Source organism: Labrus mixtus, chromosome 2 (assembly GCF_963584025.1).
Source record: "Labrus mixtus chromosome 2, fLabMix1.1, whole genome shotgun sequence".
Lineage (NCBI taxonomy): Eukaryota > Metazoa > Chordata > Actinopteri > Labriformes > Labridae > Labrus > Labrus mixtus.
Genome location: NC_083613.1, coordinates 31,034,889 through 31,052,625, shown reverse-complemented (window position 1 = coordinate 31,052,625; position 17,737 = coordinate 31,034,889). Strand labels below are relative to the sequence as shown.

The window sequence follows — 17,737 nt, the reverse complement described above, 5'->3', positions numbered from 1 at the left end:
CAAATTTCAGTGCAAACGGACATTAAAGTGTTATCTTAATCTCATCTTATTAAGATAAATGATGCAGCTTTTTACATGTCAGTCTTTTTTACTCTGAGTTTTAAATAATACTTAAGAAATATCTTCTTTTGTTTTGGCAAAATCGGAAAAAAAATATCTGATCCGTGACAAAAAAAATCCATAATCCGATCCAAACTGTGAGATCTGTGATCCATTGCACCCCTCACCACGAGAAGATTGCTCAATAAAAAAAAAGTCCCAGGCCCTGACAGACAAAAGACCATAACTCAGCCCGAGCTCAAGCTTTTGCTTAGAATTCTTATACACTGAAATCAACCAAAAACACAGAACATCTTTCAACCCTCCACATGACCATGCTACACCAAAATAACAAAAAAATACCTATTTCATATTTAAAACAGATACATACTAAAGATTTCAAAGACACAAGGACTGCAGGTAAGGACCTTGGTTTTCTTTTTCCGCAAAACATTTACATAATTTCAAACTTTCTCACACTCACACAACAAGTGCGGTGTCTTATTAGAGTTCGTTTTCAGAATACAAATGACTTGGGTCCTCTGTGTTTTGCAAAGTGCCCTGAGATGAAAGAGCAAGAACGCTTAAGATCCTGTTGTTTCCTGTCAGACATGTAGGAATAGAAAAACTTGCTCTTGGAGCAGTAAAAAGGATGTACTCTCAGCAGCAGTGGAGTAAAAACTAGTGTATAAACTCTGCATTAGATTGAATAAAGACATCTTAAGATTCTTCAGAATATTATTTTACAGGACTTTGACCAACAGACTAGCCACTCGGACAAACACACACACACAAACATAGGCACAAACACACACAAACATAGGCACAAACACACACAAGCACACACAAACTAGTCCTCTCCTCTCGCTGATAAAACAAGCTCATCACATCACCATTCCTCTTCGGGGCAGTCTTCATCACCACCGCCTATCAGAGTCATTAGCGCCATGCCAGCGACGTACACACACCAAGAAACCATCACCACGAGAAAGACGGAGAACATACCAAGGCTACGGTTGCCCCGGACAACAGTGATTGTCCTCTCAAAGCTGGTGCGGGGGGGCAGAGGTGGCGCCTGCTGCCTATCATTGTCTCCCATGACGCCAAAGCGACGATGCAGCTCGCTTTCCTGAAACATAAATGTCGGAGGGAGTCAGTGAGAAAGAGAATGTTACAACGACAGAAAAACTAGAGTTAAGTGTGCAGTCATGCTAGCAGCAGGTAGGATGCAGCATTGAGATACATGCTACCATTAGAATGCTAATTTTAGCATGCTAATATAACTACAATAGCAATGGGAACAAAGTAACATAATCATATTTAATACAATTAATACCGTGTTCAAAATCTTAGTGAACCATGTTAGCATGCTAACATCTGCTGATTAGAAGACATTAGCATGCTAATATCCACTAAGTAGCAGATGTTAGCATGCTGAAATTCGATAACTAGCTGAAAGCAGGGTACAATAATCAAAGCCCAAATGTCAATAAGGACATTAGAATATTTGCTTACAGGGACCTTGGATATATGTAGAAAAAAAAACAAGAAAATTCTCAATGTAGTTGTTGAAACAAATCTCTCTCAACGTCCACATGTTTAAATGTAGATCAGCTTTCTGAATGTATACAATTATATCCATTACACATGGGACTCTTCAGCTGGGCTTCGGCTTTCCACCAAGCCGTCTGGTTTAGTTCAGAACATGTTGGTACAGATTGCTACGATAAACTATTGCTTTTCTTTTTGTTTGCCATTTTTTGTGCATTTGCTTGTTTTCTTCTCCTATCTTTTGTTTGTATAATCTTGAGTTTTTGAAAACTCTAAAACAGATATTTTGATACACACAGCTGTACTGCTTGCAAAGGTAGCAGAATTATGTAGCAAAATGTTATAAAAACCCACAATATAAATGTTATTCATTTCCATACAAAAAAAGAGAAGAACTAAAGTGTAGGTTAAACTTATTAATAATGTTTCTATTAATACAGGAATGCAAAGCTGGTCAAATGTTGTGTGTAAGCTGTAAGCAGGGTTATGGCTCCGGTTAATGGCTACTGCCATATTGTTCTACTACCAAGATGTAAACAAGCACAATGGACAGATAGCATTTGGTAGCGCAGAGGTTTGGAAGTATTATTATTGTCATGAAAATGGAGATAAAGTCGTATATGTGTCAGATTAAACCAGCATGTCAACCAGAACAATCCATTACCAGCACTTTAACGTGCAAAGAGGATTGAAGGCAGGTGGTTGTGCTGCTAATGTTAGCCACACTTGCCAAACCTATTTAACCCTGTTTACCCAAAGCCGCTGTGATACCACTCGATGTGTAAAGACAACAAAGCATATCAGAACAAGAAGTACAAAAGGTATGTTTCTCTTCAACTTCAATGTATGAGTGTTTTCTTAACTTTGGACTGGGTGACTAGTCTGTATTTAATCAATAGGGGAATTCGTTGTCAGGAACATCCACCAAAATCACTCAAACCAACCACTGTCTCTCCTGGGCTTAGGCCTTTGGAGCAATTACGTGATGTCAAACGTCCAGGACGCTAGTCTTCTTTGGTCCCGCGGGCACTTCCAAAAGTAAAAGGTCTCTTCTTTGAACCTTCACAGGAAGTACAAGCAGCACTGAAGTTCTTAAGCTACCTCTGCATCAAGCCCGGCTTTGATGAAACACTGACACCGCTGTGCTCTGAGTCTCTTTGTTTTCTGTGTATGGGAGACATCGGGACAGTACTGCGTGTCCTTGTGCTAGACCAGGTGCCAATGTCGTGCAAAGCTGTAAGAGCTTTTCATTAAGAGGCTGTTGTTGGTAATTAAGCAAACGCGAGAACAAAAGGCCGCCTCAATAGGATTGAGTTGAGACCACAATGGATGAACAAGTCTTTGACACTGAGCACTTTCTCTCTACCTGACCCGGTGATACTGATACAGCCGCTTGTTTAAGCTCCTCACTCTGTGAGCATGGACAGAGGGGGGAAAAATACACTGCCACAGACACACTCCTCCAAAAGAGAGGCTAAAATGGCAACCAGCAGAATGTCAGGTCTGCATGATAATGAGTAATGCTTTCTGGGTGATGGACTGCAAGATTCACACCACTGCAGTGTAACTGTTACTGTCAGTGCAAAGACATTTCCTGCTGAGTCTAAAGCATCAAACAAATGCTCTTTTACAGCTTCCTCGTTGGATGACTGTGCATGGATTGGACGGTTTACCAATGAATGAACAAAATTGCACATTTTAAGATATATGTTCTGCACACAGACATTTACAGAAAGACATACTTCCAGCATTTTTTCAAACAATCACATTTGCAATTTACAATTTAAACAATCCTGCAGTATAACACATAACCGTACTATATGTAAATCAAATTGTAGTTCTACCAAAAAGTGTCAGAAAGTATGAACAAAAGTTTGATAATTGTTCAGTTTGTGCTGTCTGACATACCGTTGTAGTGTGACGTGGGTGTACGGCGCCGATGCCCTCAAAGTTGCAGGTGAAGCTGTTGGTGTTTGCCTCTGCTGCCTCAGCTAGCAGGCTGACCTGAGTGTGGCTGTCCGTGTCATCGCAGGAAGCCCGGGTGCTTCTCTCAGAGATGGGCGTCAAGCCACCGCACAGCTCCAGCTACAGGGGGGAGAAAAAAAAAAATAATCCAAAATTGAAATTTGGACGATTACAAAAAAAAAAGAAAACCTGTGAGTAAATTCACAAGGAGGCAAAAAACAGACTAAAGAAGGTGACTGTAAATTAGACACCCTCTTCTCCTTCCCCCACTTCTCTCTCTCTCTCTCCATCTGTGGTGTGGTCGAGCATTGTGTTCATCTCTAGGCCGCATTAAAAATTCAGACAGCCTGTAACTGGATTCTCTGTACCTTGTTACTAAGCCACAGTCCACAACAAAAGGGAAAGAAATACTGTACTGCCTACATACATATAAGTATGAGTGCTGTATATCTGTAAATACAGATCTTATTGACATCATTTTGAGATAATTCTGAAAAACACTTTCTGGGTATCTACAGTTTGCTGTAAAAGAAGAAGATATCCTTCATTCATCCCATGAGGGGAAATTACTTTTACACTCTGTTATTGCGACAGGCTACACACAAATACGCTTGAATACTCGCACATGCACAAACAGGATCCTGTGGACATGCACTAATGGAGCGATGTCAGAGTGAGGGAGCTGCACATGACAGAGCACCTGCGCTGTTAGGGGTTCAGCGCCTTGCTTAAGGGCACCTCAGCAGTTCTCGGGAGGTGAGCTGGCACCTCTCCAGCTACCAATCCAAGTCCAGGCTTGAACCAGTGACCCTTCGGTTCCCGACACAAGTCCCTATAGACTGAGCTACTGTAGCCTCTGATAATGAAGCATTTCAGAATAAAAGCCCTCATAAAGTATGGGGTTTGGAAATATGATGATATATATGGTATAACAATAGAGATATGTCCATTGTTAGTGACTTAACAATAACATGTATAGCATTATAATCATTGCATTGATTCTTCTGGTTGTATTACACCATTGTGAGCAATGTTGACATTCAATGAGCTGGAAGTCCTTGAAGCAGTCCTGGATTTTTCTTGTGCTCAAGTAGCCAAAAAAACCAAAACAACTACTTTATTTTTACATTTTCACATTTATTTCATCATGATTTTAGAATATATCGATCTCTGGATTCTGGATGTAGATTTGCCCACCTCTGCTTGCTAGAAGGAATACATTTACAGCCCTAGGAAATTTTACAATCTCAACATCTCTTTACATACTGGCAGTGGTTTGGCAACTCCAATGCGGACAGGGCCGTATCCGGTGGATTTCAGGACGTGCACGGCATAATCCAGACTGGAGCCTTCCAGGTCGGTCTCATTAACAAACATGAGCCGGTCACCGGGAAGGAGGCGACCGTCTCGATCTGCTACGCCGCCGGACACCAGGGAGCGGATTACCAGGACTGTTCTCGCGGCATCCTCGGGATCCTGAGATTGGAAATAATAATGAGAGCATCGGTTTATTGGATATATTTGGGGAATGTTTGACGAGTTAAGATATATTTTCAATGGAATCAATTCAATCAAAGGAATGAGCAGGGCTGGGGCTTCACACAAATGTGTTTTTAAAGCTCCTGTGAGGAACTTTTCAGTTTGTGTCGATTTTGGCGTCCCCTGTGGACAAATCGGAATCCTATTATCCCTACACTGATCATGTCCTACACCTGTGTTAGTGGAGTTTTGTGTCAAGAATTCTTAACCTGCTTTGTTTAAACAGTCAGTCCTCGTGAATCTTCTTAAGAAAATGTAACCAAAGGCTGTTTCAGCAGCTTAGTGAAAATTGCGTCACCTACCCTGTGGCTGCATATACAGACATTACAAATCACGTTATAGACAGAACAAATCTAGGCTCTGATGGTTTTATGTGCAATTTTGAGCTCATAAAAAGGCATCAGAATTATTTTCAGTATGCATCATAACCAGCTAAAAACTTCTCACAGGAGCTTTAACCCTACATGGCTTTTTACCAAGTCTATCATTATAAACTGCCAGTCTCAAATTCAATGTGTGGTGGTTAATATGCCTCTAAGTTGTCTTAGTGTTCACCCTATCTAACCCAGCAGTGATAATCTTTCAAAAAAACAACCTTATTACTGTCTGTTCTATTTAAAGAAAGGCTCAGGGGCACGGCTCTCACCTGGTAGTCCAGGATACTGAAGCCCAGTCCCGACTCGCCTTTCTCCAGCTCGACCACCTGGGCGTCTCTCTCCCACATGGCCAGTGGAGGTGACATCGGGGGCACACCACGCTTGGTGATGTCCTCAGCCGTAGGACAGGGAATGACACAACCCTGGTCCAACTGGGAGGAGGAGAGAGGAGAGAGAGAGGGGAAACAGGGAAGGGGAGGGAACACCAAGAGAAGAGCACGTCAGAGGAATGCTTCAGTTCAAATGTAGAAGTAACAAATCAAATAAAAGGGTCAGTATTGTTTAAGAGAACAGATTAGTGCTTAATCCCCCCCCCCTCCCCCCTCTTTGGCACTTCAGTCAGTGTGCCTTCACCTTGTCATTGAACTCAGCCAGCAGCTCCTTCAGCGTGAGACCGACCTCTTCGTCATCTTCCTCATCGCTGTCAGGAATAACAGGGGCTACGATTCGAGAGCACACCAGGCAGACATTCACAGGCAGCTCCTTCAGGATGTTGACCACCTCCTTATGAGTTTCTCCAATCAAAGGGATCCCATTAATCTGCCATGAAGATACAGCATATAAAGCACACATATGCAAACATTAGTAATTACATGTTTCTATTTATTTCCAGTGATTGCTGAGATTTAACACAGAGATGCAGGTTAACAGTTTTCACTTGAAACTATCAGTGTTTCTGTTAAAGGCAGCTAAATGTGTGCAGCATTTGAGATCATAAAGTAAAGTGATGACCCAAATCGTATCACAAAACATCATATCGCAGCATATTGTATTGCATCATATAGAGCCTGACTGATAAATCCGCCAGCCGATAAATCTTGGCCGATATTAGCTTATTTAGTGCCTATTGGTATCGGTTAATTTTATTGCAGATATGCGCCAATATTATTCGATTTTTCCACCAGTTCAGTTGAGAGACCATCTTGTCTTCATTATGAATCTTTTCCATAAGTGTTTGATAACGGCAGTTCCGGGATCAGCCATCTGTTACTGCAGGGGGCTCTGGAGGCTCATCGGCAGCAGCCGCCATGTTGGAAATCCTGTCTCAGCCTAACTTTCAGTCAACCTAACGACAGGCTGAGAGCTGGAGCTGAGGCGGGTTTTAAGCCTCTTGGCGAACTGTTACATCGCTCCCACCTGTCAGTCATGTCAGCTACACGCCTACTGTAACTATGGATAACACGTATCGTTCATAAAATCAATGCAGATGTGTTTGCCCATGATGACAACGACTAATCAGACATATTTGGGTTTTTTTTGTACCAGGCTGTAAACATGTTAATCTCTGCTGGAAAAACTGCTTTTTTGGCCTGTGGTGTGTATGTGACTTCCAGTGTTCCAGCAGCCAGCCTCTAGTGGACACTCGACGTACTGCAGGATTTTTCTTCAACTTCCCAATTGGCTTCTTTTTTCAAAACCGGAGGCTGCCGCTTGGGATCAACACAATAATTGAGTATATCCATCTCTAAAGATCTGAGAAAATAGATCGAAGAAAGATATCGGCCGATATATCGGTATCAGATTTCTCTCCCCAATATCGATATGACCATATATCAGTCGTGCCCTAGTGTCATATGTATCGCATTGTATTGTACTGCATCGTATCATATTGTGCAATACCATATTGTACTGCATCATACTGTGTTGTGTTGCACAGTACTGCATCTTATCATACCATACAGTATCATATTGTAACTTTCCATTCAGTATGGTATTGTACAAAATCATATAGAATGGTATCATAGCATATCATATGGTACCGCATCACATCCAGCCATAGCATGTAATCTTTGTTGGATAATATGGACCATTTAAGTCTCTGTGAAACCTGGTTTCTATGACCGTCTGTGTGTAGGAGAGACAGACCTAAAAGTCGATATTTTTGTGGCGTTTCAGTTGTGGGTATCATGCAGCAATTAGCCGCCGGAGTACATCAAACCACAAGGAGAACAATTAAATCTGAAAGTGGCGAATAAACCGAGCGAGGCTCATTTAAATACAGCGAGGAACAATAGCTTCTCTTCTGCCATCTGAAAGAGATCAGAGGGTTGAGCTGCGTTACAGATGCTGGGCTCACAGATATGCAGTACACGCAAGGCGGTATCCAGTGTCTTCTATAGAGAGAGAGCAAAAAGAGCGTACGTCGAAAAAGTTAATCAGACTGCTAATCATGATGAGTGATACGTGTGGGTGCATGAACTCGCCCCGGTGGAGGGGGAGGAGGGCGAGAGCTCACTCTACAGTATGAGAACAAATGCACAGAGGCAACACATCCTCACACCCACCATCTCATGACTGTTTGTGTTGCCTTGAGGGGAAACTCGCACACTGTACTGCGATTGAGTTTGTGTCTGCAGAAAAAAACTCTTTAACTATCTCAAATCGTTCAAAGTTTAAGTCTCAAACTGATGACTTAATTATTGTCTAACAGATAACTTCCATTGCAGGGTTACAGCCGTGCACATTTAACACTTTTAAAGAACAACCACTGCAAGTTGTTGGAATGAAAGTGCAACTGGAACTGCAGATAATCTAGTTTTTACATCTCCTAGATAATTAGTCCTGCACAGATCATGGTTGGGTATCAGCAGGTCACCTCAAGTATCTGGTCTCCAGCTAAGATCTTGCCGCTTTGACCGACGGGCCCCTCGGGTAAAACGGAGCACAGGTAGTGGTGACCTGCTCGGGCATCCAGACTGATGCCGAGGCCACTTGTCTCGGAGTAACGCTCCAGATGACACACCTTCAAAAAAATGTAAAAAAAAGGATGTGAAGGAAACATAGGAATAGGATAAAAGTCATACAGGGTAAGAAGGATTTGGAGTCAGATCAATAATCATTTCATGTGTCAAATATTCCTTAAAGACGGACGTACGATGACTTCATATCGTGGCCCGACTGCATGCTGCCACCTATACCTCAGATTTTCCTCCTCAGCTGGGGTCAATTTCACACCTGTAAAATTAGCACACACAGAGACCTCCTGACGTCACAAAGACACGTATGCACACAGGGATAAATCACACATCCACATCCTTTTCCTTAAATCATCCAGTGAAATGAGACCAACACCTCTGCATTATAAAGATACAAGACATCATAATCCTCCCTGTTGCAGAGCAGGATGTCATCCACATCCACTCAGAGAGGGGCACATACACACACACACACACACACACACACACAAGGTAACAGCACACATGCATGCATACATTTGCGACCCACCATCTTGCGATGTCTTGGCAAACTAATGTTTTCCTGTTCATCTATTAAAGCCTCGCAGCAATCAGGGCTTATTTGGCTGTGCTCTCTAATCAAGCCTGAAAAAATCCTCGTCTAAATAAAGCCAGATATGCAGGCGGGGCGAGAGAGAGAGAGAGAGACAAATCATCTGGAATGAGCTGAATGAGTTGGATAAACACATGACTGCACAGCACTATAAATAGACTCTCATCAAAGAGCACGCTTCACTGCCACACTGCCGTTTCCCTGAGCCCAATCAGCATATCAGACTTAAGTCCCATGAGCCAGTTCCAGACTTGCGGTGCAGCACGGAAAAAAAGGAGCGAGCGTACCGTTCCTGGAGTCGTGTCGGGGTCGCCTGTTGGCATATGCCGCTCGCCGGGAGATTTCACGCAGCGAGCAGATTCCTGGAAGACGAAGGAAATGTGTTTGAGCAAAACATGGAAAGATCCAAACGCTCACACGCGTGCACTCGGGTTAAGGAGTATCATGATTAGAAATCCCAAGCTGACGTTTTTGGAAATGAGAACATGCACAACATGGTTAAGTTCATCTTCAGGCAAAATGAAATCAACAAAATGTTTTAATTGTAATTTGATGTATTTAAGACAGACAGTGCAGGTAGCATCTGTGGTTAATTAGTTGCAGGATGAATTCCCCTGTGAAAACGGTTAAATCATCTTTTAACTCATTTACTTCAAAAACAATCCCCTCATGATCGCAGTGAGACAATCATTTCCCCCGCTCTCTCTTTTTGCACAAAGCACCTGTCTCCTGAATCTTGTTGAGGCCCATTCTGTAGGGATTGCCCTCGTGGAAGCTGTGCGAGTGTCGCAGAGGCTGCAGCGGGGGAACGGGCGGCAGGATGTGACTCAGACGGACAGCCTTCCTCAGCAACTTCAGCCTGACCAGGGGGGCGGTCCTCCTCAGCATCTCCATGGCACGCTGCTCACTGCAGCCCTGCAGGCTCGTCCCGTCCACCTGAAAAGAAAAAAAAGGGACAAGTGATGGTGAAGCAGGGGGAAAAGAGCCAGGATGACAAAAAAACAACAACAAAACAAACAAGGAGGATGGAAACAGAAGCAAACTTTTTATTGATAGATTGGAAGAAATTGAGGTACTGAAAGTACAGGTAAATACAATAAAAAAATCAATAGTAATCAAAATAGGAATAGAATAAAACAGAACGCACGGGTCAAGAAAGGCTGCTTCTAAAACAAAGTAAAAGTAATACTAAAGTTGTTCCCTTTCATCAGCTGAAACAGACCCTAATTGGTGAGTATGAAACGACTCCAAGCTGCACACTGTGCAGATTTTTAGTTGCAAAAAAAAATCGTTACGGCTCAGCAGAGAATATATTTGAAAAAAAAAACAACACAAGGTATTTGTCAACAGAGAGCACAGTAAAAAACCTTTCTCTGTTATTTAGTGGAACTCACAGCCAGAATGATGTCTCCGATGCGGATGCGTCCATCTTGATCCACCGTGCTGCCTTTCACTATGCTCTTCACTGTCACACCGGCGCTGTAGACTGAAGAGGAGATCAATCAGAGACAAGGGTTAGCATTAATTGGGAAAGTGTTGCTGTAGTCACAGAAATCATGAATAATGCCTCACATAAGGAAGGTGTTATTAACAGTTTTGTTATTTCCCAAGTGACTCCCATAAACTTAGCCTGGGATGATGATAATTGGCTCGTTTTTCACAAAGTTACAACTTGGTGGGTGTTGTGTTACCTGAGTTTAGGTCACCTATGTAGCTGGAAATGGTAAATCCCAGGCCTCGATTGTTCTTAGTGAACTGCACAGTGAACTCGTAGTCGTCAATCAAGTCGTTGAGCTGGAAGAGAAGCATGGAGAGAAACGTTTAATGCACACCTTTTGGATTTATATCATTATTAAACATGTGATATTTCTGATTTTATTGTGCCTTTGTACTGTCAACACACACACACACACACACACACACATGCACACACGCGGACAAACCTTGTCGTCTAAGCTGTCCTGGCCAAGGGCGGGAGAGGAAAGGTGGTTGTCCTTGGTTACATCCCTGGCGATGAGCAGTTTCACCTTGCTACCAGCGTTTCGCAGTACCTGAGCCAGGTGGTCATTTGTGAACAAATCAAAGCGTGAACGAGTGTGTGACATGAATACAAAATGACATAAAACACTAAATCTGATAAAGACAGCTGCCCTGGAAAGAGAGAGAATAAGCTACGTTTTGAAATGTGTCACTGAATGCACAGGAGACACTTTCAAATCGATACAAACATTAAAATCACAAATCTGATTTTTTTTGTGTATTCTAGTCGGAGCATATTCTTTTTTCTTTATAGTGGCTTTTTTACAGTCTATGAGGCTGATGCTGTTGGCAAGCACACACACACACACACACACACACACACACACACACACACACACACACAGGTGCTCTACTGAGCAGAAGTTACAACAAGTGTTTTTTCACAAAATGGCCACAAGGGGCAATCATGAGCTCATTCAACACAAAGGTGCAACATTTTTGTTTTTCGGCGCGGTTCAAAAACGACTGTGTGTGTGTGTGTGTGTGTGTGTGTGTGTGTTTGTGTTTGTGTTTATGGGGGGAGGGGGGGGGGTATAACTCTTCTGTTCAGATTTGATCAAGGCTAAAGGTTATTCATACATTTGCATAATGAAGGGCATGACTGAGTTGATTGACAGGTGGGTGCGTTGTATCTTTAAGGCCCACCTCAGCTCAAATGTTTTGCCTGTTACTCAGTTGATCCTAAGTTGGAATAGCACTTCCAGTATGGCACATTTGAGCTTTGAAAATTCCTCTTCAGTGACGTCACTGAGACTATGAACATCTTTTATTAATCACATGTATCTTATCTGACAAAAGAGAAGACTCTAACCAGTCACACTAACAAATCACCTCTGCTTCTCTGAACTGTTCTGTGGAAGTAACTGAGCTTTCAAAGGATTAAAGCAGTAACTTTTACACTGTGAACACTAATGATGCATTACCATTATGGACGTGGAAACCATCTGGACTTATCTTTCACTTTTGACAATTTTGACAAATAAATACCTCACCTGTGCGACCTGCTCGCTGTTCATGCCCGCCAGATCTGTATCTCCAATACGCAAGATCTGATCCCCGCTCCGCAGACGCTTATCCTGAAGAACATGGAAAACAATCAGTGCGTATAATTTCTACCCTACTCTAAATTTAAGGGACAGACATACTGTATCTGTGGAATCAAACTTTTTAATCTAACTCTTCTTTTACCAGCTTTTCACAGTTTAGGTGTGTGGGTGGTGGATTTACCCGTCCAGCAGCTCCACCAGGAAGGATCGTCTTGACCATGACTCCTGTGCTGCGCCCTCCAATGATGCCGAAACCGAGGCCTTTCCCGTCGTTGATCAGCTCGATCATTTCCACATGACGCTTCTGACACGGCAAGGAAGTGCAATAAAAGAAAATGGGTCGTTACAGAAACTGATTTAACAGAGAACACACGCTGTGTTACACACGCTGTGTTACACACGCTGTGTTACACATGCTGTGTTACATATGTTTAATCTACATCCACAGCTCCACAGTCACTCTGTACCTCATGAGCGATAGCAGACAGGTTTCTCCCCATGGACATGGTGCGGGAGATCCTGGGCGGCGTGCAGTACTAAAAAAAAGAAACGCCATGTGTAAAACAAAGGCAAACCTGAAGTGACACTGAGTTAGCCGAGCAGCCTGTTACGATCAAATGAAACCCTGAGACGATATAACATCCAACTGTGCTTCAGTTTTACAATGAAATGTTCTACTCTCAAATGTAAAAACGTGACATTTAGAACAGCAATGGCTTATATTTTACAGCCATGGTCCATGCAAGGAGGAGAATAAATTACTCCTTGTTACGACAATCTCCTAAAACGATCCTTTATTTTATGACGCATGTTTTACACACCTGCGATTCAGTTTGAATGCTGTTCTCCTGGTAGAAGTCCGAGAAGGCCAGATCCTGCGAGTCCAGAGAGGAGATGCTGCTGTCCTTGTGGTGGGACCTGGCAGTGCTGGGCCTCCGGTTCTCCATGGCCCACGTGTAGGAGTCACTGTGGCTCAGGGTTTTCAGGCTCAGCGCCGGGCCCTGGTAGGGGCCGCAGTTCATGGAAACCGATTTGGAAACCGCCTTCGCCTTGATGGCCTGACAGAGCAGTAAGGGGATGGGAGAGATGGAGATGGGGGGGAGAAGGAGTGTAAAAAAAAAAATTGAGGGGATGTAAGTAAAAGAGATTGATTGGTTGGGATGGAGAAAACAGACGAGGGAGAGGAGAGTCGAAAGGATGCCAGGAGGGGGGCGAGATAAAGAGATGGGGAAATGGGTTGATAGAGAGGTGGAGACATTAATTGAAGAAGAGAGATATGGAGACAAAGAGGAATAGGATGAGGGTGAGAGAGTGATGGAGGGAAATGGAAAGGATAAAGAAATTGAAAAAAAAAGAGAGGGGCATGTGAGACAATGAGGAAAGATGTGAGAGCGGGGAGAGAGAGAGAGAGAGAGTAAATGTGTGTTAGCCGAGAGAAAAGAAAGTACAGAAAGATAGCTTTAAAACGGAGCAGGGAGGGAGAAGATAGCAGAGCAGGAACACGAGGATCTGAGATAAACGCTTTCTGCTCAATACCCCCCCTAAAACCCACAAAAACTGATCCCTTTTGTCTTATAAGGTTCCCCCCCCCCCCCCCCTGGTTGGAAGGTATGGAAAGCGAAAGTCTCAGAAGACGCTTAGTTCTGATCTGTATGCTTTTCAATTCGTACAACTTTGACACCTGTTAAAATAGCAGTAGTGGAATAAAAAGACAAGAGCACTATCAAAATACTAATGAGCAAAATTCACACTCCTTTGATTTGCAGACTTATATGTAATGCACAAAAGGAAAGAAAAAAAACTTTGTGGATTTTTTATTACAACTTCAACTCATAAAAACTTTTTTGCCAGAGTCTTGCGCTGGTAAAAAAAAATAATAATCCAGGAGCGGTTCCTATAATCCAGTGCCGTGTATTCCTGGAATGCAGAGGCGTTGAATGACTCGAGGCTCACACATTCAGCTAATGTAATAATGCAGATCTGTGGCGCTTTTGGGGTTTAGCCCATTACAGCACGGCAACAACAGACTTACAAAGCCATTGGTTACCGCTAACAAACAGGTTAAATACCCTGATGGTCACCATATTTGTCTCGCCACCATGCGCACAGATAATGTACATGTGTTACAGGATTGTCATGGAGCACGTAAGTCACTGTTTGGGCGCCGTTCATAAGCCGCCGCAGGTTGCCAAATCCGGGCGACCATATTGCCTACACAAATTATGGGCAAAGTTACAGATGACTTCTGCAAAACTCCCCCAGACGTGATGCGTTGCCACCCCCTCTCCCTCTCTCTAACTCGATCTCTCTCTCTCTCTTTCTCAGGGCTTTAGTGATAAGCTTAGGTAAGCTGATTACTCATCCAGTTTGGTTCCCGCGTTCAGTATTTTGGGAGCGATTCCGGCTCCTTTTGCCACCATTCAATGTACACCCCGAAATCGCCCACGCGCTCACACTCAGGCTGTACCTTCGCCGGGGGCTTCTGCTGAGCTTGCTGTAAGCTGAGGATGTGATGGAACAGGGGGCTCTGCAGGACGGTCTTCAGCAGGGAGAGCTTCTCCTGCGCGGGGGCCTCGCCTCTCTCCTTCAGTTTGGCCTGCAGCCTCTCCACAGCCTCCAAGGCACGCTGAGCATCTGCAGGGAGAGAGCGTATATATCATCTGTGACATTCAGAATCAGCATTTCTCCCGTTTTTGCCTTCTACATGGTGTAGCTAACTACTGGGGGGGGGGGGGGGGCAGACCATGACACAAAACCTCAGACCTTTCAAAGTAGCGTTTAAAAAACATCAAAAAACTCAACTGGGACCGGCGGAGGAAATCAAGGACGTTTTCTGAAGTCTTGCAAAGTGCATTTTTTGCAACAAAAAAAACCCCACAACATCTATCATTTGAATCCAATATGGCAGCCTCTGTCAGAACTGATCCACAGTGTGATAAGTATAAAAAAAACAATCTGTGTTTTGGAGGTTTAAGCGAATAGGATTTGAATTCAAATATCCCTGAACTATGGCTTCTGGAGTGAGTTTTTTCAGTTTCATATTTTTTTTATTTTTTTTATTTTTTTAATGTTTTCATATTCCTGTCTTTTTTCATTTCTGGGCAAAGCTACTGACTTCCCTGCTGCAAAACCTTGAGTTCACCCGTGGTCAAACCCCGGAGCAAAATGTTCCTTTTTGCAGGCCAGGCAGAGACTTAATCAGGGAAATATGAAGATAGTGCTAAATGAGGATGTGATGTCCAATGTGCAGCACTTAAAAGCAAAGGCCACATCTCAGAGGTTGCGTCAGGACACACTGCCCTTGTTTATTTAGTGGAGCAGCCGCTAATGAGCGCAAGCCACAGTCGCAGTAATTGTATGTGGCAGAGGGTCACGACCTTGTAAACTCTTCACCACAAAGTTTTTGCCCATCGACCAGACTGCGAGTGCTCTGCCACCTGCACATGTCGCTCCCCCCACCCCCACCTCCTGTCTGGCCGCAGCTGCCGTTGCCGGACACATTAATTGTTAAGCCTCTGATGATGGTGGTGACAGAGAGTCTAAGTGAGGTAAGGGAGAGTCTAACTGAGGTTACTGGAACATATCAGGCTTTAAACAAGTCGACACGTCGGCCGCTCGCTGAACACACTTACCCATGATCTCCATCATAGTCTGACGGCTCGTTCAGCTCAAGTGTTCTCGTATTGGGACTTCTTTTTTTGTTTGTTGTTTCAGTTAAATGTCATTCTTCTCCGTTCGGCACCTGCAACAAGAAAAACAAACAAACAACAACAAAAAAAACAAAAACAGGAGATTTCTGATTTAATGTGACCTTTTACAGCGTTTAGTCACTTTTCTCTGACAGTGTATCTGCAGAAATTGACACCATATCTGTTGACTAAACATAACCAGGGTGAAGTTTCACATGTGATATTTAACACGTCCACAACCTCTACATCCTCTCTCTTCCGAGGCCTTGGCCGTGGGTTGTATGCAAGCACCTTGCTTGTGGACTTAAGCTCTTTAGGGCAGGATTTAAATCTTCTCCAAAAGGCTTTATCAGCCACTGATGATGATTAGCAGCGACACATGGCCTCCAGACCATTTCTGACTACTAGAGGGGGAAGCCTGTAAAGCATCAAAGCATGATGCCAATGACATGATTTGATTTGCAAAACGATGGGGCTGGAAACGACAACGGCTCATCTGAAATCTAATAAGAAGCCTTTGATAGGTCTAGCACTCCTTATATGCCCTTCACGGCAGCCTAATGAAATCTATATGTTATACCTGCTGATGTTAAAGCGATAGTGACTGCTGCAGAAAAAAAAAACATCATTACAGATAAATGATTTACAGTAATTACAGAGCCCCATTAGCAACTAATTTGATATGTAATGTGGAAGGCAGATTGTTAATTATTTTAAAAATGACCGGGGCGCATTAGAGCTATTACTGTGACGAACAGACGGACATCATGGACAGCTCAGAAGCGCTCGCAGTAAAGCCTCATCTCACCTCCATTGCAGCGCCGGTGGGCTATCAACAGGTTCCCCCCCACCCCCCTTCAGCTCCAAGCACAGCACCATCCACCGCCTCCAACAGTCCGCAGGGGAAGTTTACGTGCGCCGAATACCGAGAATGACAGCCTCCTGACGGGACAAGTCATGGCAGCTTATCGAAAGGTCGGCAACATATCAAGAAGCAAGCAGTGCGCTTTATTTTTCCCAGCATTGTGTCCGCGGCTTGAGAGCGCTCCGTGCAAGTGCGCATGTCACCCTGTGATCTTCAGAGACAGAGGGTTCATCCCCCTTATGGGAAAAGGAACTCGCCTCAGATAATCCTGTAACACACACACATGTCAAGAGAAAGGCTGTCAATAACTCTTTTATTATGAATATCAGAGTGGCAGCAAAATAAAGTCAAAAAGTCAACAAGGCCAACAATCTCTGGCTAGAATACGTCAGGAGAGAAAAACATGTAAAAAAAAATCACACCATAATGCGTTTTATTCTACTTATGAAACAGTGACATTTAGGCTTATGTTAAGAAGTTTTAGTTAATTTCCCCCCTTTTATTTTTGAAGCTATTTTGACAAGGTTAACGTGTTTGGTGACGTCATTTCCAACAATAGTTATCTTTATTGACCGTATTTGTCACTTATTGCATGATCCATATTTTGGATAGATGTAGAGGGTTCAAAGCACGACTGGCTTAACTGTTAAAATGAAAGAAAATTATATATTTTTTTCTACGAAAAGAGTGGAATGGAAAATATTAATCTCGAATTTATGAATTTTTTATGGGAAGTATTACATCCACTAATGTAAATGAAATCAAAAACATACCTAAAATACAGAAATTCTGAATAGAAATGGATCACTACATTCAACCATTACATGGAATGAAATACAGAAAAGCAGAGACAACATTGGACTGTTGTAAAAATTTAAATATATTACTTTAATTTGTTTTTTGATACCCCTATGTAAAGTTATAGTTGACCTCCTTCTTATTTATTTTTTTTGTTTGTATGCGCTCATCTCTTGTGGTATTTCGCTTTAAATACGTGATGTCCCTTTATCTAAAAAAATTAAATAATGAAAAGTCGCGGGTATCCTTTTTGGCTCCCCC

General features: G+C 43.0%; 1 protein-coding gene across 1 annotated transcript in view; it reads right to left on the bottom strand.

The window, feature by feature from the left end:
• Window positions 1-16,891, bottom strand: part of si:dkey-92j12.5 (multiple PDZ domain protein) — a 50,225-nt gene extending 33,334 nt beyond the window's left edge. The window contains exons 1-19 of the mRNA XM_061061386.1: window positions 16,622-16,891; window positions 15,757-15,866; window positions 14,592-14,758; window positions 12,946-13,182; window positions 12,592-12,660; window positions 12,306-12,428; window positions 12,071-12,154; window positions 10,982-11,089; window positions 10,730-10,832; window positions 10,433-10,524; window positions 9,761-9,974; window positions 9,326-9,400; window positions 8,626-8,705; window positions 8,347-8,493; window positions 6,105-6,290; window positions 5,741-5,902; window positions 4,822-5,031; window positions 3,499-3,675; window positions 1,045-1,168 (exon numbers count right to left, since the gene is read on the bottom strand). Coding sequence (XP_060917369.1) covers window positions 1,045-1,168; window positions 3,499-3,675; window positions 4,822-5,031; window positions 5,741-5,902; window positions 6,105-6,290; window positions 8,347-8,493; window positions 8,626-8,705; window positions 9,326-9,400; window positions 9,761-9,974; window positions 10,433-10,524; window positions 10,730-10,832; window positions 10,982-11,089; window positions 12,071-12,154; window positions 12,306-12,428; window positions 12,592-12,660; window positions 12,946-13,182; window positions 14,592-14,758; window positions 15,757-15,772 — 2,374 coding nt within the window. The 5' untranslated portion in view covers window positions 15,773-15,866; window positions 16,622-16,891. The remainder of the gene's footprint in view (window positions 1-1,044; window positions 1,169-3,498; window positions 3,676-4,821; window positions 5,032-5,740; window positions 5,903-6,104; window positions 6,291-8,346; window positions 8,494-8,625; window positions 8,706-9,325; window positions 9,401-9,760; window positions 9,975-10,432; window positions 10,525-10,729; window positions 10,833-10,981; window positions 11,090-12,070; window positions 12,155-12,305; window positions 12,429-12,591; window positions 12,661-12,945; window positions 13,183-14,591; window positions 14,759-15,756; window positions 15,867-16,621) is intronic.
• Window positions 16,892-17,737: the final 846 nt, after the last annotated feature.